The 27,865-nt window shown below is 38.0% G+C and overlaps 2 protein-coding genes across 2 annotated transcripts in view; both read left to right on the top strand.

Moving 5' to 3' along the window:
- The first annotated feature begins 8,569 nt into the window (after positions 1–8,569).
- LOC134803741 (tRNA pseudouridine(38/39) synthase) lies at positions 8,570–23,394 on the top strand. The gene is made up of 10 exons (XM_063776561.1): positions 8,570–8,679; positions 8,760–8,884; positions 9,671–9,806; positions 10,233–10,298; positions 12,978–13,132; positions 14,472–14,677; positions 19,664–19,811; positions 20,934–21,086; positions 21,826–21,995; positions 23,268–23,394. The coding sequence occupies exons 1-10, from the start codon at positions 8,605–8,607 to the stop codon at positions 23,345–23,347; spliced, it is 1,314 nt and encodes a 437-aa protein (XP_063632631.1). The 5' UTR covers positions 8,570–8,604; the 3' UTR covers positions 23,348–23,394.
- Positions 23,395–27,442: 4,048 nt separating this feature from the next.
- Positions 27,443–27,865, top strand: part of LOC134803770 (Krueppel-like factor 3) — a 102,304-nt gene continuing 101,881 nt past the window's right edge. The window contains exon 1 of the mRNA XM_063776607.1: positions 27,443–27,592. The gene's annotated coding sequence lies outside the window, so the exon portion shown is untranslated. The remainder of the gene's footprint in view (positions 27,593–27,865) is intronic.

Here is a 27,865-nt window from a genome sequence, read left to right as displayed (position 1 = left end):
AAAAAAGAAAATTACCTACTGTGATTTTGGGCTTTTGTAAAAAACTTTAGTTTTCCGTTTTATTATCTGTGGGTTATGATTTAAAGTAAAAGTTAATAGTCAGCCATGGTTTTGTAATAGTCATTTTTATGTTAATAGAAAATTTTATTCCATTATTATGCGTCTTCGTTTTGGTCATTGTCGATTGAACTTTCATTTGTATCGTCTTAAAATGGTTGATAGTCCGAAATGCTCACATTGTAATTTAAATGAAGAAACCATATCTCACATTATTTTTGACTGTCCATCCTTTGGCATTCAGCGCCTTGTGCTATTGGATGAATTATTACTTATCTTTGAGCGTTCAGAGTGTATCCCGCGTAACATTACAGATTTAATTGTAAATAAATGTACATATTTGCCGTTGTATAAATATATAGTTTATAGCACCGTTGGTGAAATATAGGATAAGGAATTTGTAAATTAGTTGTTTTGACTTGGTACGAGTTTAATTTTGAATCCTCACAGATTAATCTCTGTGAGGAGTATACATTTTTTTGTATGATCTGGAAGTAACTTGAAATTCTAATTTCTACTGGATTTGAAGAAATACCTAGATATGGTAACCCTGATATTGACAAGGTAATCTACTAAACTGAAGACTTATTACTGGACTGGACAATATATAAAACAAACTATTGAAGACAAATATACTGAAGACATATTTATTGGATTTGACTTATGGAAAAAAAAAACGGAAGACTTTACAACCAAAATGACTTATGAAAGTTAATTTCACCGAAGACTAGGCAGTATGGCCTTTGGTCTTAGCCTGTCCAGAAAGGACGAATAAAAAAAAAATCTGTGGGTTATGTGGCCTAATGCAATAGCTTGTCCAGTGAAAAAAAAACTGGTAGGTACTAGAAATTAATTCAGCCTCCGATTTCCAATTCATCTTGTTTTAAAGTGTGATGCATTTTTAAATTCTTCTTCTTCCTCGCGTTATCCCGGCATTTTGCCACAGCTCATGGGAGCCTGGGGTCCGCTTGACAACTAATCCCATGATTTGACGTAAGCACTAGGTTTAAGAAAGAGACTGCACCTGACGTTCCAACCTTTAATTTAAATGTAAATAAATGATGTTGCTGACGTTGCCGCATTGTTGTCGTGATCGCAACATTCGCAACTCTATCCTAGGATTCTCCAAGGATTGAAGATGGCATGGCCTAGTTCGTTAGTTTGGCTATGTGCCTCTCTATCGCTCGAATATACCTACAAGAGTAATAGAGAGGTTTGATAACAAATTTTCGATTTTTGGAGGCAACCTCGTAAGACCCCGCGTACTTGTACAAGTACAAATTAAGGATAGCACTTCAAACCTGACATTTTAACTACATAGATGGCGTAACTGCCCAGTTTAATGCGTACTCAAGTGCAAATTTTTCATTAACTATTTACCGGGTAGTTTTTTTACAACGGCAACACTGACACTCATTCTATATTCTATGGTCAATTTCGCCATGTTAGACAGGTAAAGTCAACTGTCAGTGTCAGTGTCACTTTTTCGCAAGATGGCCACACAGTCAGGTCGCTGGCCAGCACGAGGTAAGATAATCGGTTTATATCCAAGTAATCACTTGTTTTTTCTGTTGTCATACGAATGTATTAGTATATTTAAATTATAAATATTGTAAAATAAACAATATTTCAAAGAAACCTGTATATTTAAGGGGGTTTGTGATTGGTCAAAATAATTTGTACTTACGGTAGTACGTTCGGTCTAACTTACAAGTATTATTTTTTTATTCTAGCGTTTGATGAAAAGCAAATATCACAACTTTTCAATAACTATGATTTCAAGGACTCGGATAATGAAGATATGTTTATATCTGAACCCGACCAAGAATCAAATAGGGACTTATCTTCGTTTTCGGAATATGAAGATGGAGAAATAGAAGTTGCAGTACGAGGACGTGTATCTAGTCATCGATTTCAAAGTGCTCGTGGTCAATGAGGTGGGCTTAGCCGTGGTAAAAGCACAAGTGCACAAGGGCGCGACGTGGGCAAAGTACCAGGGATAGGTCTGGAGATCTAGTCCAGGTTTTGAACACCCAAATCCAACCTCCGTGGATGTAGTACGGTATTAAAATAATGAAAAGAGGTTTTTTTATTCACCTTTTTATAAGAAGAAGATTAGTTAATATGTTGTAATAAAGTAAAATTTTTACTTTAGTGATGTTTAGAGAAAATATATGATTTAATTTTAATATTAAATAAATCCTTTAACTTTTTTTATTATACTGTGTAAAAACCCAATGTACTCACACAAGTACATAATATTTTCAATAAGTTCCTTCTTTAAGAGGTGCTATACATAATAAACATACCATAAAAAATGCTGAAAAAAAAACCTCACATCAAAAAATCTCTAAAATCGACATCTTTTTGTTTCGGTCTGAAGGACTATTCTTGGTTTGTACTTGGTATAGTCAGAGAGTATAGAGAGTTATATATATCTCTGGTATAGTACAGCCGGCAGATATGACTACTGCTGTCGGAAAAACACAGGACTTACGAGGTTAAGTGTAATAAGTTTCTATGTGTAAACCGGTTTTTATTAGGGTTCCGTACCCAAAGGGTAAAAACGGGACCCTAATACTAAGACTCCGCTGTCCGTCTGTCTGTCTGTCTGTCCGTCTGTCTGTCACCGCTGTATCTCATGCAAGTCATGAACCGTGATAGCTAGGCAGTTGAAATTATCACAGATGATGTATTTCTGTTGCCGCTATAACAACAAATACAAAAAACAGAATATAATAAAATATTTAAGTTGGGCTCCTATACAACAAACGTGATGTTTTTGCCGTTTTTTGCGTAATGGTACGGAACCCTTCATGCGCGAGTCCGACTCGCACTTGGCCGGTTTTTATACTTCAGCCATGTAAAACACAGATCAAAGTAACGAACCCTTAAAGGTGCATTGAAGCGCACGGAGTTAATCAAATTGTTATTAATTTAAAACCCGAATGTGTCTTCAGCAAAGCTTTCTTTGAAGTGGAGTGATTTCAACCGAAAATTGATTAACTGCAGAAAGTTACTGTACGTAATACGTATCAAGTACGTATTTACAAGTATTATATACGATCAAAAAGAATAGATAGTATAGAGGGGTCCTGTCATTGTAAATTTTGTAGTCACAGTAAATTTACTGCCATCTATCGACACACGACTAAAACTCAAAATGAAAACGTATAAAGTTATCAAAAAATGTATATATATGGATAAATGATTTTATTATTTTTATATCATTTTGATCCATGTTCATTCACTGATATCTATGTGTTAAAATTGTTAAATATGAAACGGTGTCGTCACGCCATCTAGCCGAGGATAGGCTAAAGGTGTGTGCGGCATCTATTCGAGAATGACTTTTACTTGAATTCCGAGGCACGTTTTTTCCTTAGACTTTATTCGTCTTATACGAAGTTACATATGTCTTTGATACGATTATACGTTTATGTTATACCACAGACCAATTTTTCACGTCATCCGAATTATCGTCATTATTTTATTTTAACCAGTTTCAAAAACAAAGATCATATGTAGAGCAATATGTTTCTCTATGATAAAGATTTACTTACCAACTTATTGTCACAATAGTGACATCTATTGATAATTTTCAATCACTACAAAACCTTCTCCGCAAACCTGACTCGTTACTCGGCTCCCGCTGACGGCTAAAGTGGATGGTTGAACATTGCATTGATTTAGTTTCGCTATTCGCCGCTAGATGTATCTATAATACAAATATTATAATATGTATAATAAATTATCTTACACAAGTTCTACAACCATTTATTTCCTATAAAACTGTAATTCATCCGCCCAAGGGCTCATAAATGTGCAATGAATTATTAAAGCCCATTGAACTGTTGATACGTCCCCTCAATTGCTTGTAACAAAGGTGAATGTCACCGGCAATTCCTTTTTATCAACGTTAGTGTCGGTAGTCATGCAATGAGGGTGCGATGATGTGGGCACCTATAATATGTAACGTGGCATATTTTATTTACGTTATTTACTCGCATTCGTGCATTATTTACTGACAAGGGTTGGCGAAATACTGTATGGCTCCAAATGGTTCGTGTAATTATAACACACGGCCGCTGCGTCGCCAGTTCTTTTTCTTTTGAAATTGGCTTGACACGCTGCCACGTGTCTAGATGTTGCTGCTACGTAAGGTTCGAGAGCTTTATAATATCGATCGTTGAACCATGTTGAAAGATTGGAGGCATGTTAATAAATAAATAAATAAATAAAAAAGCCTTTAATTCCACACAATACGAACAATACTTAAAAAATAATAATATTATAGCTAACATATCTAATTATTGATATTATAATAAAAAAAAAAAAACTTAATTACTATCTATCGCTATGATTGGTGGACCTCTTCGCGAGTAAAGGCCTCCCCCAGCCTCCGCCATTCTGAGCGGTCCTGCGCTACCTCTTGCCATTTGTGCGGTATGGTGTCGGTGACGTCATCGACCCATCTTGTGGTTGGTCTGCCAGGTTTTCTTTTTCCTTGTGGCCCTTTCCAAAGTGTCACACGTTTGGTCCAATTTTGGTCGCTCATCCTCGCTATATGGCCTGCCCATTGCCATTTCATTTTCAGACAGTGTTCTAAGGGAGGCGGCATTTGCACTATTTCCCCTCTGCCGAGGTACAAGATTAGCGCGTCAATCTAATCTAGCGCGGGTAATAAAACTAGTTGCACTTGGATTTTTCACTAGACCGAGTCCAGACGCGCGCGTGAACACTGCTGCACAAAAATGCCTGTTTGCTCGGTTTTTTGTTATAAAAAAAGGTCGGGGACATCAAATTTACAAAAAGAAAGTGTTACATTTCACATGTAATATTTTTTTTTACATATCATACGTTTAATTACATTCAAACACAATTATTATATTTTAGTCTCATGTAATTGTTGGATTTATCGATTTTGCTGGCTCAGTACAAATTGCGGATCGGTCGAGCGACAAATCCGACTTCTCATCTCTCAGAATACAATAACATACTTCAACGAAAATGTGTTAGTGTGCGTGTTGTGACACTTGTCACTCGTCCGTACACAAAAAGAGATCGAGGTTTGCAAGATTTGTCTTTGACGTGTGTCATTTTCTATGTATAAGTGTCGTCATTACAGATGGGATTTTGTATGTAAGTGTGTGAGAAGTGCGACTGTGTGCACCTTTCCCCCCGCGAAAAATGGCAGAAAGATTTGTACGGTGAGATATCGCTTGGGCCCCTCCCTTCCGATGTGTCGGAAGCCGGTGTTGCTCGAAGGTTCTAATGCGTCGATGACTCTCGTTCTCTCTCTCTTATTTTTGTGTTCCGCACTCTGTCTAGTCTTTTTAAGTTTAGTATGCTTCTTTCTTGGGCTCTTTGGCAGATTTGAATCTTGTGTCTTATGTCTTTGGTGTAAGTCCAAGTCTGACAGCCGTAGGTCAAGCACGGCAATAAACTAGAGTCTAGAACTTTTTTCTTTAGACTTATTGGAAGATTGCTTTTTAGGACCTCTTTTAGGCTCCAAAATTTGCTCCATGTTTTTGTAATTCTTCTGCCCAGTTCTTTAACTCCTCTGTTCTTATCGAATGAGATTTGCTTGCCTAAATATATATAGCTCTCTACATATTCTATTTCTTCTGTATCGATATATATTTTGTCTCTTCTTCCGTTAGTCATTATTTTTGTTTTATTGATATTCATTTCGAGGCCGATACATTTGCTCGTCGTTTGTAGTGATTGCATCATATCCTGTATTTCTTCCGACTTGTTCGAAAATATTGCGATATCATCTGCAAAGCAGAGATGGTTTAAGCTTTTCCCGTCGATTTGGATGCCTTTATTTCTCCAGTTAAGCGATTTAGTGATGTTATGTAAGACGGCAATGAATAGAGTCGGTGATATCGGGTCCCCCTGTCTTACTCCTCTTTCTATCCTTATTTTTTTACCTGTGTTTTCGAGTTTAATTTTACTTGTAGAGTTGTTATATATGTATTTTAGAATATCTATGTATGTATTATGAATGTTGTAATCTGACAGTGCTTTCCATATGGCTTCATGGGATATAGTGTCAAAAGCTTTCTGAAAATCAATAAAAGCTATGTACATGACGCTATTAAATTCTATATGTTTCTCTATAAGCTGTTCGATGACTTGGATGTGATCCATTGTAGAGAATCCTTTTCGAAAGCCCGCTTGCTCTATGGGTATATGTTTTTCGATTGTAGAAGAAAGCCTTCTTTGTAGACATGATGCGAATAATTTGTAAATACTCGACATAAGGCTTATTGGTCGGTAGTTAGAAATGTCAGCCGGGTCTCCTTTTTTGTAGAGTATTATAATGTCTGACTCTGTCCATTGCCGAGGGACCACTCTTTGAGTAAAAATCAGGTTAAAAAGATGTGCAAGGTGAGAAAGCAGTATAGGTGCGACAGCTTTTAGAATGTCATTTGTAATACCGTCATTTCCGGGGCTTTTCCTGGATTTTAAGGTTTCTAGAGCTTTTCTAATTTCCGTTTCATCAAACAACTCTGCTTCGTCACTTTGGTTTTCGTTGCACTCTATTGTGGTTGTTATATCTGGTGAATTTTGGGTGTCAGTTTTTGCATATAGATCCGCATAGAATTTCGTCGCGTGTTCTGATATGTCATCTCTATTTTTTGTGTATCGTGACTGTGATTTTAGTCTAGGTATCCAATTTTTTTCTCTATCAAGTTCTTTGAAGGCCTGTTTTGTGCTTCCCGTGGAAAGGAGATGTTTTTCAAGTATGTTTAAGCGATATTGTTTATAGTCTTTCTTTATTTCTTTGTTCACTTTTTTGTACAACAAAGAGAGTGTAGTTTTGTCTTCTTTTGATAGAGGTTTATTTTTTTGGAGATTGTGTCTTTGATCTATTAGAAGTTTAGTACTGTCGGAAATTACATTAGTTTTAGAATTACCAGGTGATTTAGAAGCGAATGTGCTTTGTAAGATACACTTTTCAACAGCGTCGTAGAATTCTTGAACCTTCTCGTTCTGAGACAATTGCAGATTTGATAGATTGCTGTGTAAATTATTTTGGAGAAATTGCTCATTTTCTTTCGTAAACACACGTTTTGTATTTTGTGTGAACATTACTCGGCTTATTTTTGGTTGATTTGTTATGTAGGGTGCTCTCAAAAATCTATGGTCCGAGTTAAACTTTAAATTGAGGACTTCAAAGTTTTTAATTTGTTGTTTTTTGGCTACCATTATATAGTCGATTTCGTTCTTGATTTCTTTATTTGGTGCTAGCCATGTCCACCTCTTGCCGTGGCGTTTTTTGTACAATGTATTTACTATAGTTAGCTTGTGTTTCATTGCGAAGTCTATTAGTCTCTGGCCTCTCTCGTTTCTTATACCAAAACCGTAAGAGCCGGTTATTTGACTTTCTTCGCGTTTAGTTTGGCCGATTTTGGCGTTGAAGTCTCCAAGGAGAATCAAATTTCTATTTGTTAGTGAGATTATGCTGTCTAAAGTGGAGTAAAACTCGTCGATAGAGTCATTGCTGGCTTCGGATGTCGGGGCGTAAATTTGAATCAGTGTAAGCGGCTTGTTATTAGGTAAATCGCATGTTTAGAACGGCTATTCTATCGGATATTCCATCGAAACTTATTATATTATTTTTATACTGCTTTTTTATTAGAAAGCCGACTCCGTACATACCTTGCGTTTCTCCGTAATAGCATAAAATATTGTTGTCATCTTCTATGATTCCATAGCCATGCCGACGAGTTTCGGAGAGACCTATGATATCGTATTTTACTTCCGACAGAGCGTTTTGCAGTTCTAACATCTTTGGGGTTGTAGACAGTGTACGGGTGTTATACGTGCATATGTATAGTTTCTGTGAGCTTGATTTTTTGCTTGCTGGAGGCATGTTATGGCATATAATATAATACACTCAGACACATCCACTTTGCCAGTAGAATAAAGCGCGATATTCATGTTTTCTATGGGAAGACAATCGACTGTTTACGCCTACATTTTTTTTAAATAATCCGCCTTTTGCTACTGACAAAGTGGGTGTGCCAGAGTATAGGTTTAAGTTCTAGGTACTTTTATTAATTTGTTTTGAACATCCTGTCTTCGGCTTATTCCTAGCTTTGTCTAGTATCTTACCACGACAATCTTGTTTTAAAGTCATTTAACAAGGTGGCTAAACTTAACCCTTACAATCAATTAATAAAATTATTTATATAAATTGTTTTTTTTTCCACGGTAGAACCTGACTGTACTGTATCATAGAGTCTGTTCGGAAAGAGGAAAATCGTGGAATGTATTGGGCCTCATACATTCCACGACTCTTCTCTTTCCGCACAGACTCTGTATCAAGTATATAGTAATGTTTGCTTTTAAAATTAAGTATAGTTTTTACAGTGGCATACGGCAGTATGGCTTAAGTGGTTTAGTCTAAGCAGAATGACGAAAAAAAAATGGAATGACATATGTCAAGTCAATGCCATGGCATGCAAGTGTCAAAGACCTTTGCAAGTTTACTGAGTTTGTAAACATTCATTTTATTACTTAAAATATAATAAAATGGACGCAGTGCCTCCTAAACCGAAGAAGCTTAAAAGTGCAACTAGAGAAGAGCTATTAAATTTGAATAAAGATGTATGGTTATAATCTTACGGCGATTTGACAATCATAACCTATAAGACAACATATTTTTCATTTAAAATGTTTATTTTTAGGATTTGGTGGATAAAATATTGCAGTTAGAAGCTCATAATGCACAGCTGAAGAATATAATTAGTAAAAACATTTCTGGCGATGAGGAAACTGAGAGAAAAAGAAAGAAACCGTTTGATTTTAGCAAGTTAGTACATATCTAAAAAAAACACATTTTATTATTCCTCCTTCTGGCTCCAATTTCACCACGGTGACAGGTGCGACAATTGTAAAACATCACTGTTGTTGACGTCACAGGCATCCGTGGGCTACGGTTGCCGCTTACCATCGGGCGGGCCGTATTCCTGTTTGCCACCATCATTGTTTTATTAAAAAAAACTTTATTATATCGGAAAAAAACAGATATTTCTCTTGCTAAGTTTATGACAATTGTCACAAGAAACACTACAATTGTCACGAAATTCCGACATATAACTCATTACCTGTCAAGAATTACCTACAATTCTTCTAAATCTTGACAATTGTCAGAAACTTCGCAAAAGAGATATCTGTTTTTTTCCAATATAGTAAAGTTTTTTTTAATAAAACAATGATGGTGGCAAACAGGAATACGGCCCGCCCGATGGTAAGTGGTAACCGTAGCCCATCGATGCCTGTGACGTCAGCAACAGTGATTTTACAATTGTCGCACCTGTCACCGTGGTGAAATTGGGGCCTGGATAGGCTCCAAAAAAATTTCATTTTATGTTTTCTTACATATTGACTGTCAGTGTCACCTTTTTGTTTATATATATCAAAGAATTCTGTTAGTTTGTCTGTTACCACTTCACTCTTTAAATGCTAAACCAAATTAGATGGAGTTTGGTATGAAGATAGAGTCCCGGGGAAAGACAGAATAGTGTTTTATTTACCGATAATAATGATACCTAATATACCTATGTGACATGCATTTCATTGTATATATTTGTGACAGATGCCAATACCGCAGAGTACTGCTCCGTATCCTGTACTTTGGCTGGGACTACCAAGGGCTAGCAGTGCAGGAAGACACCACACAGACCATAGAGCATCATCTCTTTCATGCTCTGACCAAGTCCTGCTTAATTCAGGTGAGAGGATTGAATAAAATGTGAGGTGGTGCATGAACTGGCAGGAGCCCCCTATATACGTGCCAAGTTTATGTTTGTGATTTATGCCACAATATTCCAGGCTCAACATTTATCATTTGATATTTACCACTTGCTTTTCGGTGAAGGAAAACATTGTGTATGTGAAGTCCCCAATCCGCATTGGGCTAGCGTTGGGACTATAGCCCAAGCCCTCTCGCGCATGAGGTGCCTGTGCCCAGCAGGCTGAATTATTATGCCAGACTTTCCAGTATGCTTGAACTGTGAGGGGCAGCATTCGATTATTAACATGAGTTGACTAGAAAGTGGTAGGCCATCCACAATGCATAAAGTTCCTGAGGAATAGAGTCTTGGCAGTTTTTTTTTTTTTGAGGTGGCTAAAATAATAAAAACAATGTTTTTTTACAGAGCCGTGAAACATCACAGTACCATAGGTGCGGAAGAACAGATAAAGGTGTCAGCGCATTTGGACAGGTGAGTTTTATTAATATATTTACACACACACTTTTTCCAATCTCAGGTTAGTTGACTTTCTTCAAACTTTCACAAACACAAATAAAAACACAAATCATCATTCTTTTTGACCCGTGGCAGGCGTGGCTGACTCCGCGATTTCGTCGCATGCGGTCCACACTAATTTTGGTGTCTAGCAGTAGTAGTTGCCGCGCACCGCTACTTAACGCACGCCTGCTCGCGCTTACGCCACCTAGCGGTCGTATCTGTCGTAATAGACGCGTTTTGTTAGAGAGTGAACCTTGAGGGATTTAAATAATAATACTTGGACGAAGTACCGTTGTAGGCACAGGCTAGTAATTAATTAAAACCCTTACTTACTAGTGGCTCTGTGAGCTGCAGACCTCGCGAGCATAGCTTATTGGGACCGTGCACGAAGACAGCGCCACACAGCGGTTTGATCAATCAACAATAATAAAATAAAAATAAAAAAGCCCTTTATTCATTGTAACGTGTTTACATAAAAAATTTAAAATAAAACTATGACTTATAATATGTGTTGTTACTCATGAATCCCTAGTGGGTAAAGGCCTCCTCCATTGCTGCCCATTTGTCCCTGTCTTGTGCTGTCGCCATCCAGTCTGTGCCGGCTGTTCTTTTTAAGTCTTCCTCCCAACGCATTTGTGGTCTGCCCCGGCTTCTTTTGCCAAGTGGACCTCTCCATTTGGTGACTATTAATGTCCATCTCTTATCTGTAAGCCTTGCTGTGTGGCCTGCCCACTTCCATTTTAGTCTTTTTGCATAGCTCAAGGCATCTGTTGCTCCTGTTTTTTCTCTTATTTTTGAGTGTCTTATTTTATCTATTTTTCTTATATTGAGCATGCTTCTTTCTAGCGCCCGTTGACATGTAATGATTTTTCTTTGAGCTTTTGCCGTGAATTTCCAAGTTTGGCTTCCGTATGTCATACATGGCAAGACACTTGAGTTTAGGACTTTAGTTTTAATGGCTATTGGCATGTTACTTTTAAATATACCTTTTAGGCTCCAGTACTTGTTACATGTTTGTTGTATTCGCCTTTCTATTTCCGTTTCATTATTGTCTTTATTGAAGCTAATGTTCTTTCCTAGGTAGGTATATTTTTCTACATATTCCAGCGTGTTTCCATTTATACTTAGTGGTCTTTTCCAGCTATTTGTCATTGCCTTTGTCTTACTTAGGTTCATTTCTAGTCCTACTTTGATACTCTCTATGTGTAGGGATTCCGTCATGTGATGTAGTTGCGTACATGACTCCGCTATCAACACTAGGTCATCTGCAAATCTTAAATGATTTAAGTAAGTACCTTGTATGTATATTCCTAATTTACTCCATTTTAGCTTGCTGAAGATGGTTTCTAGAATGGCGATGAATATCTTAGGAGACAGTGGGTCTCCTTGCCTTACTCCCCTTTCTATGGGAAAGCTTTGGCCGAGTGACTCTAACTTGATTCTTCCTGAGTTTCTTCTGTATATACTTTTGATGACCTCTATGTATACATCATCCACTCCTTGTTCATTTAAGCTTTCCCATATACTTGTGTGGGTTACGGTATCGAAGGCTTTTCGGTAGTCGATGAAGGCTAGATACAAGGGTCTCCTCTGCTCTTGGTATTTTTCTATGATTAATTCTAGTGTGTGTATGTGGTCTATCGTCGAATATCCTTTCCTAAAACCTGCTTGCTCCACCGGTTGTTTGGCTTCTAATACTGTGCTTATTCTTGAGTTGATTATTGATGAAAACAGCTTGTAGAGGCTGGGTAGCAGGCCCAGCCTGCTGCTGCCTGCTAAGCAATCAACAATACAAATATTTTAATTTATTAAAAAAAATACGAAAATTAAGTAAAAAAAAAATACAAAAAGTTAAGTCTTACTGGGGATCGAACCCAGACTTTCTGTGTGCAAACAAAAAAAGCGAATGTTTGCAAAATGCGCCATTATTCTTAGCTAAGCTGACGAAATTCGGCTACTCACTCTCGAGTAAAAACTAAATATCTAAATACCGCCAAAATCAGCGATACAAATTTTCTGAACTTTTGGCCTTTTAATCTATAAACATATCTCAAAAAGAAAACACTCTTATGATATCGATACGACTATTTGTTTAGGCGCGAGGTATCACGACACCGCCATTTTTAAAAATTTCCAAAGACTGGATTGACATAAAAATTTTATATAATCATAGAATCTGGTCACAAAATTTCACGAGAATCGGTTGAGAATTGTGACCTGTAGAGGAGAACATCCGGACGGACATACGAAAGCAAAATGCCCGAGTCAAAACGTAGACCTTCGCTACGCTTCGGTCAATTAGCCGTACCTGGAGCAGAGTGGCAATAGATCGGAGAGACTGGAGAAGGTTGGAGGAGACCTTTGCCGAAGGGCAAGCAGACCAAGAATACAAAAGATGGGAGATAATAGAGAGATAATGTGCAACTGTTCTTTAGTCTGTAAATCAGTGTTTTTCAAACTTTTTCATGACGCGACCTTAGTACGAACAAAATGTTTCGCTTATGCATTGTTTTAAGGCTGGCAGAGGCTTCGCGACGCCCCTGGGGGTCGTGATCCACAATTTGAAAAACAGTGCTGTAAATAAAGGCTATTTTATTTTTTATTTTATTATTTATTCTTATTTCTAAGTACATTTTATTTTCAAAATTTCAGGTCATATCAATATCACTGCGTAGCAACCAGGGTGAAAACGGCGATGTCGCTAAAGAGATGCCGTACTGCAAGATCTTGAACCGACTGCTTCCTAAGGAGATAAGAGCTGTGGCTTGGATGCCTATACCGAGTGACAAGCCTGAGTATAGCGCTAGGTAAATATTTTTTTATTTTCTAATGCTCTGAAAGTGGACCATTGCTTATCTATAAAGTGTGCGGAAAGAAATACGTTTCTGCTCTAGAGCGTTTTACTTTCCAAGTACATTTTTTACTTTTATTACGAGCAATTATTAATATTTAAATCTTTTGCGTTTTGAACACATGTTAACTCACATTTATAGTATAGACGGGTCTATCGCGGATTTATTTTATTACCTTTATTTACCGACGTTTCGACACAGGTATCACTGGCCGTGGTCGCGGCTGACTGATGTCCCAGCAAAATGTCAAAACAGAGATTTGTGCAACCACCCGACGAGAAGTGTATGAGAAAAGTTTTGGGGGAAGACATCACATTTTCAAACCACCCACTACACATAATGTTAATTATTGTCAATAGTCCGAAACGCAACACTCACACTCATTTACTGACATGTCGAAACGTCGGTAAATAAAGGTAATAAAATAAATTCGCGATAGGTCTATAAATGTGAGTTAATTACATTTTAGTTTTAAATAAATGTGTTGTACAAAATCTATTCTGATATTTAACTCTCCATTCATAAATAAACGATACTTTTACCTAAAAATGTTTACCTATTGAAAATATGTATTACCTCCAAGAAATACTATAAAAGTTTATACTTAGCCATGTATTTTACTTTTTTCGCATTCGAAATGAAAAATATCGTTTAACTCAGGTGAAAGGCACCATTTCCGTCTCATGTGACCTAAGACATCTCTTACATTACTGTTGTGCTGCTGCTGTGTGTAATATACCTACTAATGGTAACATTCCATTTCTAACCGCAGCTGCACTACCGGTACTGAACGCGTCGCTGTCATTGTCAATTTCCATAGTAAAATTGACAGTAATGCAGCTGCGGTTAGAAATGGAATGTTACCATAATGATACAATCTACAATAGTTACTTGTTTCACTCGGGGGCAAAGTTGTTGTTTAATCGCTCGTGCTAATATTGATACCCGAGCAAGCGAAAGATTCCAAAAATGAAATCTTGAGAGTTGCGATGGTTTCAAAGCACGAGGTTTAACAAAATTTGCCCCCGAGTGAAACACAAATTTTTTTACAACACATTACAAACATTAAATGTAAAATATCAAACAAAATCAAATCCAAATGAATGTTATTAAATATTTATCATCCAAAATCATCATTTAAAAGTCAATTATACCAGCAAACATAAGAAAACAACTCAAAATTTGCATTTGATTACTTTGTCTCACATGTGAATAAAGTGCAACTTTGCTATCAGTTTTTGAAGTGCAAAGTAAGCCTTTCCGAGCTGGTGTGGTGAAAATGTATTAATTCCAGGTTCGACTGCACCCAACGCCAATACAAATATTACTTCCCCCTCGGAGCCCTAAACCTGTCGGCCATGCGCTCTGCGTGCGCGCAGCTCCCGGGCACGCGGGACTGGCGCCATCTCTGCAAGATGGACGTCGGGAACGGCGTCACGCAGTTCGTGAGGGAGTTGAAGATGGCAGCAATATTACCCGTGGACGAGGAGGGAGATAGCCGTTAGTATATCATTAAATGTATCAGTCGCGCGCGCGCATCCGTTAAGGGTGGGTGTGCACTTATCGCTTACGGCGCTCCCATTGTGTCGTGATAATTTAAAATGTCGAACATACTTAAATGTAATTCGTGTCGTCTTGTGGTGGACGAACTTCTCGCGTATGTGCAGAATAAAGTTTCGGTGATTGACGATGTGACACTGATGCGGATATGTACGTCGGCTTTCACGAGCGATGAAATCAAGAAATCGAAGACACTGCTATTTGATGCAGTCTCCGCGGGTACGAGAAAAGTCACCCGAAAAAATAAAGGAAAGGAGGAGCGTGATTTGGCTGATATAGTGAATTTGTTTAAATCTACTGAACCAGACGACATCCCTGTATTTGTGGCCCGGCAGTTGGAAAAATTACCGCCGGTTTTATTTGACCATCTGGATTGCACTAAACTTTTAAAAGATCTTGTACGTGTACAGGCTCAGATAGACGAAATTAAAGCAAACTATGTCACTCGAAATCAACTGAACGACTTACAAATAGAGTTGATGGAAATCAAAAACGGATCTCTGCTACCCCAGTCAGTATGCAAAGTCAATAATAAAAGAGGAGCCTGGGCTTCTAATACGATGGATAGTGGACCAATGGGTTTATTGCATAATTCGACGCTTGTAAACGAATCCTGTAATGATAAGACGCAAGAAACATACGTACATCAACAACCAAATTGCAGTAAAATGTTGGAGGTAGGTGCGCAAAAACTGGTTTTTGAATCGAGTATGCAGCAACGGTCAGCTGGTAACGATAACGGCAGCGCGATGAGTCATGTGCTTACGCCGAGCGAGACCGGCCTAAACAAAACGTTATCAGTTGATACAACCACGCTAGATCTATGCGCTAATACAAACAACAATGATTCTACGAATAAACGAACTGAAACTACAAATGACGAGGTTTCGGAGTGGAAAAAGGTCACTTATCACAGAAAACCGAGACCTAAGTATCGTTTTCAAGGCAAAGCCGGTATAGCGAGGGATTTAGAGTGCAATTTTAAAGCGGCAAATCGATCGACTGCGATATTTATTTCAAACGTCAACAAGAGTACTACAAAGGAAGACATAATTAAATACATATTTTCAAAGACTCAGGATACGGTGCAAATGCAAGAGATAAATATGAACAATAAAAGGGATCATATTGCTTTTAAAATGTTTGTACCACAAAATAAGTTGGACGTATACTTGGATCAGAGTTTATGGCCCCGTGGAGTTATCTTTAGGCGTTTTGTTAACTTTAAATATAAAAACTCGAACGGAGTTAGCTCTGTAGACGGCGTTGTAAACAAATAACAATGGAAACAGATAACATGCAAAGCAGTTACACCTTCGCTAGTTTTAATTGTAAAAGTGTTAAGCGGTCCGTGGACGGTATCAGAGAGTTATGCAGAACGTGTGATTTAATAGCCCTTCAAGAGACCTGGATTCTCCCGGATGATTTACCGTACTTGAGTACAATCGATGACGGATTTGGGTACACAGGTACATCTGCGGTGGATACGTCTGTGGGAATATTGCGTGGAAGGCCGTTTGGAGGAGTGGCCCTGTTGTGGAAAACAAGTGTTTTTCGGAATGTGTCGGTAATAAAGTGTGACAACAATCGTCTGTGCGCGATTCAAATTGAAACAGCTGATCGACCCATAATAGTGATGAGCGTATATATGCCAACAAACGCGTTAGTAAATTTGCCGGACTTTACGGAATGTCTCAGTGCGGTAAGTGCCATTATAAATGACCATAACGTTGACTCTGTATTTATTTTGGGTGATTTTAACGCGCATCCACAAGAACTATTTTATAATGAACTTACCGATTTTTGCAATGAACAGTGCTGGGCGTGCATTGACGTGGATATATTGGGTTCGGACTCCGATACCTACACCTTTGTAAGCGAGGCTTGTGGGTCATGTAGGTGGTTAGATCATTGTCTTGTCACGCAGTCCGCTGCGTCAGCTGTTCATAATGTTTATATTAAATATAATTGTTTATGGTCTGATCATTTTCCCCTGATTATCGAGTGTAATGTAAAAATACTACAACCTAAACAATTAAATAGTAATATAATTAGTAATAACTATAATAAGGTAGTATGGGGGAATAGAACAGACGATGATATAAAGTTGTATAGACGGGAATGTCATAAGCGTTTGCGAAATATAGATTTTAGTGATGACTTTACTATATGTGCGGACCATTATTGTCACGATCCTGGTCACCACCGCGTTATTGACCGACTATATGCTAACATTGTGGGCGCATTAAGTGAGTCTGCTGTGCTTGGACGTAATACATCTAGGGGGCGTAAAAAAGGTCCGAGTATCATGGGATGGAACAAACACGTGAGTGGCGCTCATCGCGTGGCTAGGTCCAAGTTTGCTGAATGGGTATTCTGCGGAAAGCCTAACTCTGGGTACATATACAATGAGATGGTTGAAAGTAGGAGAATATTCAAATCCCGATTAAAATGGTGCCAGGATCATCAGGACCAAATAAAAATGGATGCTCTTGCTAAACAACATGACAGAGGTAATTTTAAGGGTTTCTGGCAGGGTACAAATAAGGTAAACGTTCGGCCTGGCCTCCCGGCGAGCGTCAACGGAATAAGTAAGCCAAAGGACATCGCGGACGTTTTTAGAAAGCACTTTCATGTCCAAGCACTAGCACGTACCGAGGTGAGTTCGTTTGGCACTGAGGCCAAATTGGAGGGGACACTGGTGAGATTTACAGCGAAAGAAGTAGCCAAAGTGATTCATTCAATAACGAGAGGCAAGTCCCCTGGCCATGATGGCCTCAGTGTTGAACACCTCCGACATGCCGGGCCGCACATTTCTAGAGTTCTTGCAATGTTATTTTCTTTATGCGTGAGTCACTCGTATCTTCCCCCCGACCTTATGAGGACTGTAGTTGTACCTGTAGTGAAAAACAAAACTGGAAACATGTCAGATACAAACAACTACAGGCCTATCTCTCTTGCGACCATCATTGCCAAGGTGTTTGATGGCATGCTTAATATACAGTTAGATAAACACCTTTCTCTCCATGATAACCAATTTGGTTTCAGACCTCGGTTGTCTACTGAAAGTGCAATACTGTCGCTTAAGCATGTCATCAGATACTACACGGACCGTAAAACCCCTGTCTACGCTTGTTTTTTGGATTTATCCAAAGCGTTTGACATGGTGTCCTACGAGCGTTTATGGAGAAAGCTTGAGAGCATTAATTTGCCTCAGGAACTAGTTAACATTTTCAGGCACTGGTACGGACACCAGGTCAACAGCGTCAGATGGGCAGGAGAGATGTCGGAGGAGTACAGGCTGGAGTGTGGTGTGAGACAGGGAGGTCTAACGTCTCCCTCACTCTTCAACTTGTACATGAATGCACTTATTGTCGAGCTCAGCAGTCGGCATATCGGCTGTCATGTGGATGGTATTTGCGTAAATAACTTGAGTTATGCAGACGATATGGTCCTGCTGAGCGCGTCAATGTGTGGCCTTCGCACCTTACTTAAAACCTGTGAGGAGTACGTTAGTGACCACGGTTTAATGTACAATGCCGTTAAAAGCCAGTATATGGTCTTTGAGGTTGGGTCTAAACGAGTATTGGACGTGCCCCCTATATATCTGAATGGCGTACCTCTGGAAAGAGTACAACAATTTAAATATCTTGGCCATATCGTTACGACCGACCTCAAGGACAGTGCTGACATCGAGCGTGAGCGGAGGGCTTTATGTGTTAGAGCTAACATGATCGCCCGGAGGTTTGCAAGGTGTTCCTGGGACGTGAAAGTAACGCTTTTTAGAGCGTACTGCACGTCTCTGTACACGTGCAGCCTGTGGGCGAACTACACTCAGAAAGCCTACAACACCCTCCGTGTGCAGTTTAACAATGCGTTCAGGGCGCTGATGGGGCTGCCTCGCTACTGCAGCGCGTCGGGCATGTTCGCGGAGGCGCGCACGGCGTGTTTCTCCGCGAGCATGCGCGCGCGCGGTGCCGCCTTGGTCCGTAGGGTGCGAGCTAGCCCCAATGCCGTCCTGGCCATGATTGCCGACAGAGTCGACTGCCCCTACATGCGGCATTGTTGCGACCGGCATGTTCTAAAATAATGTTTGTTGTGCTGTGAGTAGTATTTAGAATATATAGTGTATGTTAATGTTATTTATTTTGTTTAATGTAATTTTAATGTAATTGTATATTATTGTGATTATGAGTCCTCGTTACTCGAAATAAATGAAAATAAATGAAAATTAAACAAATGCCTCGCGTATAATATAATGGGGTTGGCCGGTCGAAGTATTTAGCCGATGGCGCCATCATAGAATTGTCTGTCAATCCCTAGAATTGTGTCAAATTTTTGTTTTTTTAATGGAATTTTTATGGCCTGGATGCCAAATCTCATAGAAATGGGGGCGAATTACCCTAGCATCGTTTGCAGATGTTTATGCTTGATGGCTTTTCTATTTAAAGTAGTACCAAAATTTTTTGTGTCAGAATTGGGAAGTTGTATATTATTTCTACTCAGAATCACGAGCTTTTTCCATTTTTACTGAAAAAAAAACTTGCCCCAAAAATGTTTGGTCCGTTTGGTTACGGTTTTCAATACAACCTTCTATGACAGTAACAAAACGAACAAAAATTTGTATGAAATTTTGGGGATATTTTTTTTCTTGTATTAGGATCGAAAGGGCTCGTGATTCATGCAAGGCAGGCGTGGCTCACTCCGCGATTTCGTCGCTTTGCAACAGGTAGCTACAAGTACATCCGTCCCACCAATTTTGGTGGCTAGCCATAAGCCGCGCGTGGCGCTTGCGCCACCTAGCGGTCATATCTGTCCTAATCGTAACAGACTCGTTTTGTTAGAGAGTCTTCTGTACCTAGTACTATTATTTATTCTGTGGTGGGGGTACAACTTTAATACGAAATTATTTTTCATATATTTCAGCGTACACAATGTACTACCTACTGATAGTGGGCAACGCGTTCCTCTGGCACCAGATACGATGTATTATGGGAGTCCTACTTCTCATTGGTCAAGGCAAAGAGTCCCCTGATATTATTAACGAGCTATTGGATATTGAGAAAAACCCGAGGTACGTTAAATATCATAAATTGTTTTGAACTATGACTCGAAATTAAAAACAAAATATCAATGCGGAGAAGACCGTTTATCAGGTAAGATCGGCTAAAAGCTCTTTCGTCACCTTACTACTACTCTTTCGTTACATAGGTATAGCCTTTAACTCTTTCGTTACATATAGGCCCCGTGCATGAACTATAGGGGGCAGCATATGAGCCGTCAGATTTTTGCCGCGAGGCGTAAATGTGTCGTTTATGCTTCCGATGTAGCCCACAAGATGTAACCTATTATGCACAAGGAAACGTACCGACGAGAACGGTATATGGTAGCACTTGCTTTGGCAATGTAGGTACATGTGCACATATGTTTCCGATTCAGGCCACAAGGTGGTAGACCCTCCAACGCGCACGGTCCCTATAATTACCCTAAACCGCAGCCAAAACGCAAATATTATATTGAAATAGTTGACGATTTAATCGAGGGCAAATGCCATAATAAGTTCACACGGAAACTAGACTATATATACGAGTATATGCAAGGGCAGACTCCAAACAAAACCTTAAAAGGTTAAAGTTGGCTGGATAGAAAAAAAAAAACACGTAAACATGTATAATTTTCATTTATTTTTAGTTGTATATCGTAACCCTGCACACAGTACATATTAGCAGTATAATAGCTATTTATATAGCCGAGGGATCTGACTAACATTTTGAACAAAATAGTTATTCACGATAGGTAAAAGTGCGGAAAAGAGGAAATTCGAAACGAGTGGCGATAAATTAAAACACGACCGAAGGGAGTGTTTTAAATCGACACGAGTTGAGAATTACCTATTCGCACGTGTATCGTACAACGTTTTACAGTACATATGGCCCTTTAAACTTTTGACATCGCACGAAAAATGCTTTTTTACGCACTAGTGCGGGAAAATAGGACCATATGTACTTACTGTAAAATATGTTTTCAGAGTTATTGAGATAAAAGGATATGCGCGCGACCGCTATATCTTCCGTCGCAAGTTTCCCTTTCCTTTTCGCCCCATATTTTATTTAATTGGCTCCCAAAAAGGATAGATTCTATAAGCAAGTTTATTTACACATTTAATTGTATACCTATTTTTCAACAAATTTTACAGGAAACCACAATACAGTATGGCGCTGGACGTCCCACTAAACCTGTTCCACTGCAGCTACGATATGGAACAAACGCAAAAGTGGATATACGATAAAGACGAACTCAAAACGGTTATAACTCAGTTGCAGGGTGAATGGACTATCCATAATATCAAGTAAGTTTATACTACATTAACCGTTTGGACGCCAATGACCGATATATCCGCACCGCAAGTCCAACGCCAAAGACGGATTAATCGGTCAGACTACGTGCATATGCATAAAGTTTAATTTCAGTTTTGACACTTGGGTGACGTGGCGTCCGAGTGACAGTTTTTGTGTTTGATACGGCGTCGAAAAGGTTAAAGTTATTAAAAACCGGCCAAGTGCGAGTCGGACTCGCTCACGAAGGGTTCCGTACCATTACGCAAAAAACGGCAAAAAAAATCACGTTTGTTGTACGGGAGCCCCACTTAAATATGTATTATATTCTTTTTTTGGTATTTGCTGTTATAGCGGTAACAGAAATACATCATCTGGGAAAATTTCAACTGTCTAGCTATCACGGTTCTTGAGATACAGCCTGGTGACAAACAGACGGACAGCGGAGTCCTAGTAATAGGGTCCCGTTTTCCCTTTGGGTACGGAACCCTAAAAACATGTCTTACTCATGCCAAATCAAAACCCATTGACACACCTTCCGACTCCCAATGAAGCTGAAAATTTGCAGTTGCAGTCGGGTGACAATGCAATATTATGGTACCATCGAGCTGATCTGATGATGGAGACAGGAGGTGGCCATAGGAACTCTGTGATGAAACAACGCAACCTAATTGTGTTTGGGGTTTTCAGAATTGTCAGCGATAAAAGTTTATACCAAAAAAAATATTTTTGCCAAACATTTTTTTTTTTCAGATCTACCATGATAAGAGACGCCTTACATCAATTAGAAAAACAATACGAAGACACGTGTAAAAGCGAGATGGACGTGTTAGAAAGAGACAGAGTCACAGCACATGCCGATTGTCTACTACAGGGCGTGAAGCCTAAGGTTTATAGGCCTCTTTTAGAGAGACAGACATGTTGTAAGTATTAAAATTAACACATTGAGTGCGGGTCGTAGTAGCTTTTCTCTACAAAGCGGGAAAACGCTGGGATCCGCTACGAGCGTAGCACTACGAAAATGATGACAGGAAATTTTGTAGTTAGTAGTAGTATTAGGCACTTTGGTAATTGTTTGAGTCTTTAGCAAAATGCTCGATAAAATAAGATATGAGGTACATATTTATTTCTTGTTAGGGGTCATCCATTAATTACATCACACGTTTAGAGGGAGGGAGGGGGTCAAGAAAATGTGACATATTGTGACATGGGGGAGGGGGGAGACACAAACTTTGTGACGTCACTTTAAATTCATCAGTAACCGAAAATTTATTTAAATTATTTTATTCGCTGTACATTTAAATAACAAGTTTTTAAAACGATAATCGTTTTTATTCGTATAATTTTCTTTCCTAAGCAGTTTTGGGTTATAAAATTACTAATATTTATATCGTCAAAAATATTTTGATAAATATTAATAATACTTAGGTACTTACTTAATTCGATTTGGCGATTTCGTAGAAAAAATGTGACGTCACACTAGGGGGGAGGGGTTTGCCAAATGTGACCAAATGTGACAAGGAGGGGTGGAGGGGTCAAAAAACCTAGAAATTCGTGTGACGTAATTAATGGATGATCCCTTAGTAGTATGTAGTACTTACTTTGGTAATTATTTTGAGTGTTAAGTAAAATTCTCTATAAAATAAGATACTAGGTATTTATTTCTTATTTGAATCATTCATCTCTATCACGCACATAATTTACAGGTTGATGAATTTTTAATTTAAACAAAACTTAAAAAAAAAACAACTACTCAACGCCAGATGGCGTTAACATATAGGAAAGGAAAATCTGTAAATAAGATAGTTAGTCCACTCAACGCTAGATGGTGTTTAGCTTCTAGTTTTTAGAATGGGTAGGGCAATGGGGTTGGCCGGTCGAAGTATTTAGCAGATGGCGCCAGCATAGCTTTTCCTGTTAATCCCTAGAATTTTGTTAAATTTTTGTTTTTTTTTAATGGAATTTTATGCCCTGGATGCTAACCCTTTAAGCCAAATCGCCTAGACCTAAACTAGTGAACGGGGCAAGCTATGATGGCGCCATCTACGCAAACCTTTGACAGTTGCCAACCCCATTGTTAATACCAAAGAGAATTTGTCAATACATAGCAAGGAAATCCATGTATGGAAAGAGAACTCTATGCTTATTTCTCTTTGTCTATCTATACTAATGGTATTTTTTTTCTTTTTTTCCAGCAAGTCTAGAAGAAAGGATAGAGTATTATAAGAAGAAAAGAAAAGTTCATAACGATAGCGATGTCAGCTCAGATGTTTAATATAATTTATTGTTATATTTTTAAATATGTAATAAATCTACATTTTAACAATTTGATGTATTTATTGTTTATGAGAGACCCCAAAACAAAATTAGATATGGAGAGTCAAATAACGAAATTTCGATATCCGTTTTTCGCGGTAGCAAAGATATAGTTTTTCAAAGGACTGTCTCATTTCAATCATAGACAGAGAGAATCATACTATCTTTGTCTTGCACTAGTACTATACTAGCACCCAAAAGAAAAGGATGAGTATAGTTTTCCTGGTTCTTACTGACTGACAAATTGGTTTGACCAACTATATTATATATGTAACTCCGTATTAATTATCTATACTCTTTGGCGGTAGGCCTTCTGAAAAAGACAACAACGCCATCTAGATTTAATATTGAGGCAACTTTCAGCTTTAGACGAACGCCGCATATTATTTCTCAGCGCCTCCTAAGTCCTAGCAAGTCCTAGTTTATAATTTCTATTTGCATATTTGATAATTAGTCCTACTACTATTAATTAATGAAGCAATTAAAGTTACACTGGCATCAATGAATCGATAGAATCAATTCAAGCACGCGCCCCAAACACGAATGAATTTATACATTAAATCATTAAAATACCTAATTCCTTATCAATGCAAACTTGCAAAGTATTTGCGCGTATTGCACGCAAAGTTTCAATTCTACAGTAATTTTAACTTAGGAATTAATAATTAAAGTTATTAAAGAATGATTATAACACTAAATGCTAGTCCTACAGTAAAAGATTATTCGATTCAAGCAATCGACCTCCAAAGCGTGGTTTGAATTTGTATCCGTAATTGTTCAAGTAATTATTATGGCATTGTAAGTGCATTGAACACTATCGGTTCGGTAGGTAACGAACCGGGTTTCGCTATCCCGCGTTGAGAATAAACAGTATTAGAAGGCCGCTTCGCGCGGACAGTGGTCTGTGTCGCGGGTAACCAAGCGAAACTAAATTTATAAGTAAAATAAATATACAACCTTTAGGATTTTTAGATTAATATGCTTAGTGTCAAAGCCTTTATTGTAAAAAAATATTATGAAAAAAAAGTGATATTAACCGTTCAAGTTGACAAGACACGTGTCATGCATTGTTTGCACGCTAGTTGTCTTTTTCAATAAAGTCGGTTAATAATTTGACAGTTCAATGAAAACATTTGCACAACTTTTTTTGTAGTTTATCCATAGTATTTTTGTAGTTTTATCCGCTTTATAAGTTCTAATGTTTTTGTTATGAAGTTTTGAAACAGTGATAACGGGATTGCAATGTAGTGTTGCAAAAGGATATAGGTGTGTACAGTTGGTTTTTATTCGTTTTATTAGGCTATGTTTATTTATTATGTTATGCTCTAATATTTTCGTTTATTTTGCTTAATTTTAGGGCCAGTATTCGTGTTTTATACTCGTAAATTTCTTGTAATTACGTTGTTCATGTTTATAATCCATTCGTTATCCCTTTAATGATTATTAATTGCAAAAGCCAAAGTAATTATTAGTTATTAATTTATTTTCCTTTTCTGCTTTGAAATTAGTGGCTTGAAGCGGATTTTATTATTATTATTATAGCCTCTTTATTTCCATAACTCTTTTTTAGTTTCTGTTAAAATATGTTTTTATGCTGTTGTTTCTGTTGTTTTTCCTCCTTTCGTGATCCCGTTTGGGTAAAGGCCTCCTCCCATTTCTTCCATAAATGTCTGTGTTTGGCATTGTACATCCAGTCTTTTCCTGCAACCTCTACTATGTCATCAGTAGCGGATATTTAGCAACAATATGGTTCAAGTTAAATATAGAATTAATGAGTACAAATGCATAACTTAAAAAGATTTTACTAATCCTACACATTGTACATGTTTTGAAAACTTACTTTATTTTCATTATGCATGCTATAGTCCGTTCCAGTTAGTAGTTTTATTTCATGAGTAACTATCGCGGTAATCAAACACAATATCCTTACTTAAAAAGTCAATCAAATATATTAAAGTGCACACGGTCTACAATAGTGGTGGTCAAACTTTCGTCATAGGGGCCAGAAAGTTTAAGAAATTTCAGAGGGTTCAGAATTGCAGCAAAAAGCATTTTTATTATTTCACAGGCCGTATACTAATTATTTTGCAGGACCTTTGGTGGGCCGGATAAAATTATTTTGTGGGCCGGAGCTGGCCTGCGGGCCATACTTTGCCCATCACTGGTCTAGAAGCTCTTTTGTCGTTTTTAACTCTTGGGTTTGTACACATAGACTTACAGAAGGTCAGTAGAGCAGAAAGAATTGTCAATCGGACCCCAGGCTCCCATGAGCCGTGGCAAAATGCCGGGATAACGCGAGGAAGAAGAAGAGTAGAGCAGAAAGAATGATGAATCTCCCTTACTGATTGTATCTGAGTGACATACATATACATATACAAACAAGAGTTGTGTCCCTACAATTGTATTCCCAACCAAAAAAATGATATGGCCGTCTTCCCTGCATTGACTTTATTATTTTAGAAGGAGTAGTAGTTGTAGTAGTAATCATTTCCTTGTACAAAAAATAGGCACACATGAAATTTACATAAATTTAGTTACAAAGGCGAACTTATCCCTATAAGCCTTATAGTTCCCTTATAGTATAAGGGATCTCTTTCTTATATTCATTTGACAAACTCCTTATGTCCTACATCGCTGATATTGGAATAAGTTGAAAAGATACTGCATGTTTTGCCTGGATAACCTTATATTATATCACTATGCTTATAAATTACACCAGTAATTTCCCAGACTTAGATCTGATTCTGATTGGAGATCAAACCGGGAATATTCTGTATTTTTTTCATAAAAAATATACAGTCTAAAGCAGGGACCATTACTGGTATAACTAAAAATCAAAATATCTCATAGCTTTTACATTATTTCTTTGATATTATAGAATAGTATTTAGGTAAGGATAATGATTGATCAGATTAGCTATATTAAGTGCCATAATATACATAAACAACCAAGATACCGAAATTGAATACCGGTTAATTTATTCAGTCCCTGGTGTAAAGCGGTTTAAATTACTTCGCTTAAAATAATAAACCGGTACAATGATGAGACTTTGAGGTCCCGTCTTGGTAAAATATGGCTATTTTAATGTTGGTTACAGGGACTATGGGTTATGACACTTATTTATTTATTTATTATTTATTAGAACTTTCATTATTCCACAGAGAACTGTTTTTTTAGGTATTTATATTATTATTCTACAGCAGAAAAATAAAAACTTTAAAAAATATATGAATCAAATATGACACTTATGACAATCTAAATCAATTGGTCCCTTTCATGTTGTTGTAGACGGTTTTGACTGTTGTTTGATTTTTTAATTCATATCAATATGGGCGTAGGCAGGGGGGGCAGCTGCCCCCCCCCCCCCCCCCCCCCCGGAGCTCAAATTTTACATACAATGCATGCCCCTCTGTGGCCACTGCCCCCCCAGCCGGCGTATTATGGATAGCTTATCCATCTTTATCCACGTGATTAAATAATTGTCACTGTTTGTGGCATAGAAAGTGACGGACACCGTTTTATCACGCTGTCACGTAGACGAGAACGACCATCATATCCGTACAGGCCTATCAACTCGCCACCCCCTAGCTCACTGGCTGGCTACGCCCTTGCATATCAAAATATATTTAAAAATAATAATCAGCAAAAACACATCAGTACTGTTTGGTGTTACAGGATATTATATTCTGTTATTTTTGTCCCCATACAATTCTATTAATATTTATGATTATGACAATAAGAAGGAAGAATATAAGGACATTTAATAAATAATCATAAATGTTGTCTATAAGGTTCATCCTCCTCGCGTTATCCCGGCATTTTGCCACGGCTCATGGGAGCCTGGGGTCCGCTTAGAATTGGCGTAAGCACTAGTTTTTACGAAAGCGACTGCCATCTGACCTTCCAACCTAGAAACTATGCTACTATTGTCTCCTGGCTGATGGGACAGAATAACAACAAGAAATTGTTGATCGACCCTTTTAACAAAATATTTTTTCCCTTGTTTCAGATCATGCCTCATCGATATTATTAACCCTTTAAATGAAATAATTTAAAATTCTATAGAAAATATTTGTATTGTGAAAGTATAAAGCCAGTGTTTTACTAAAATACTATGTGATAACTTTGTATGTCGTTATTAGGCCACTATTAGTTCGTAAAATGGTGCTACATGGAGGTTGTGAGACGGAGATAGAAATATTTGGTAAGTTTCGTCATATTATTGACTATGCGCATAACTCTGGTGCCGCCCTAGTGGCTATGAGACATATTAGTTATTTGATACTTCATATTTTAGCTTACATAGAGATGTAAGAGAGAGCTAAGAGTAGCTATATCTAATTAAATTAAAATAAACCGCCTAATTCACAGAATAAATAATTGTACTAGTACAGAAGGTTCACTCTCTAATAAAACGCGTCTATTACGACGGTTATGACTGCTATGTGGCGCAAGCGCGAGCAGGCGTCCGTTCCGC

Source organism: Cydia splendana, chromosome 27, assembly GCF_910591565.1.
Source record: "Cydia splendana chromosome 27, ilCydSple1.2, whole genome shotgun sequence".
NCBI classification, from domain to species: domain Eukaryota; kingdom Metazoa; phylum Arthropoda; class Insecta; order Lepidoptera; family Tortricidae; genus Cydia; species Cydia splendana.
Note: the sequence above shows the minus strand (reverse complement) of the source record. Positions and strands in the feature narration are given on the sequence as shown.

Excerpts from the sequence above, each read along its gene's own strand:
- LOC134803741 (XM_063776561.1), top strand. The coding sequence starts at position 8,605 with ATGGACGCAGTGCCTCCTAAACCGAAGAAGCTTAAAAGTGCAACTAGA. Across the intron at positions 19,812-20,933 it reads GATATTGAGAAAAACCCGAG|GAAACCACAATACAGTATGG; the intron begins GTACGTTAAATA and ends CAAATTTTACAG. Across the intron at positions 21,087-21,825 it reads TGGACTATCCATAATATCAA|ATCTACCATGATAAGAGACG; the intron begins GTAAGTTTATAC and ends TTTTTTTTTCAG.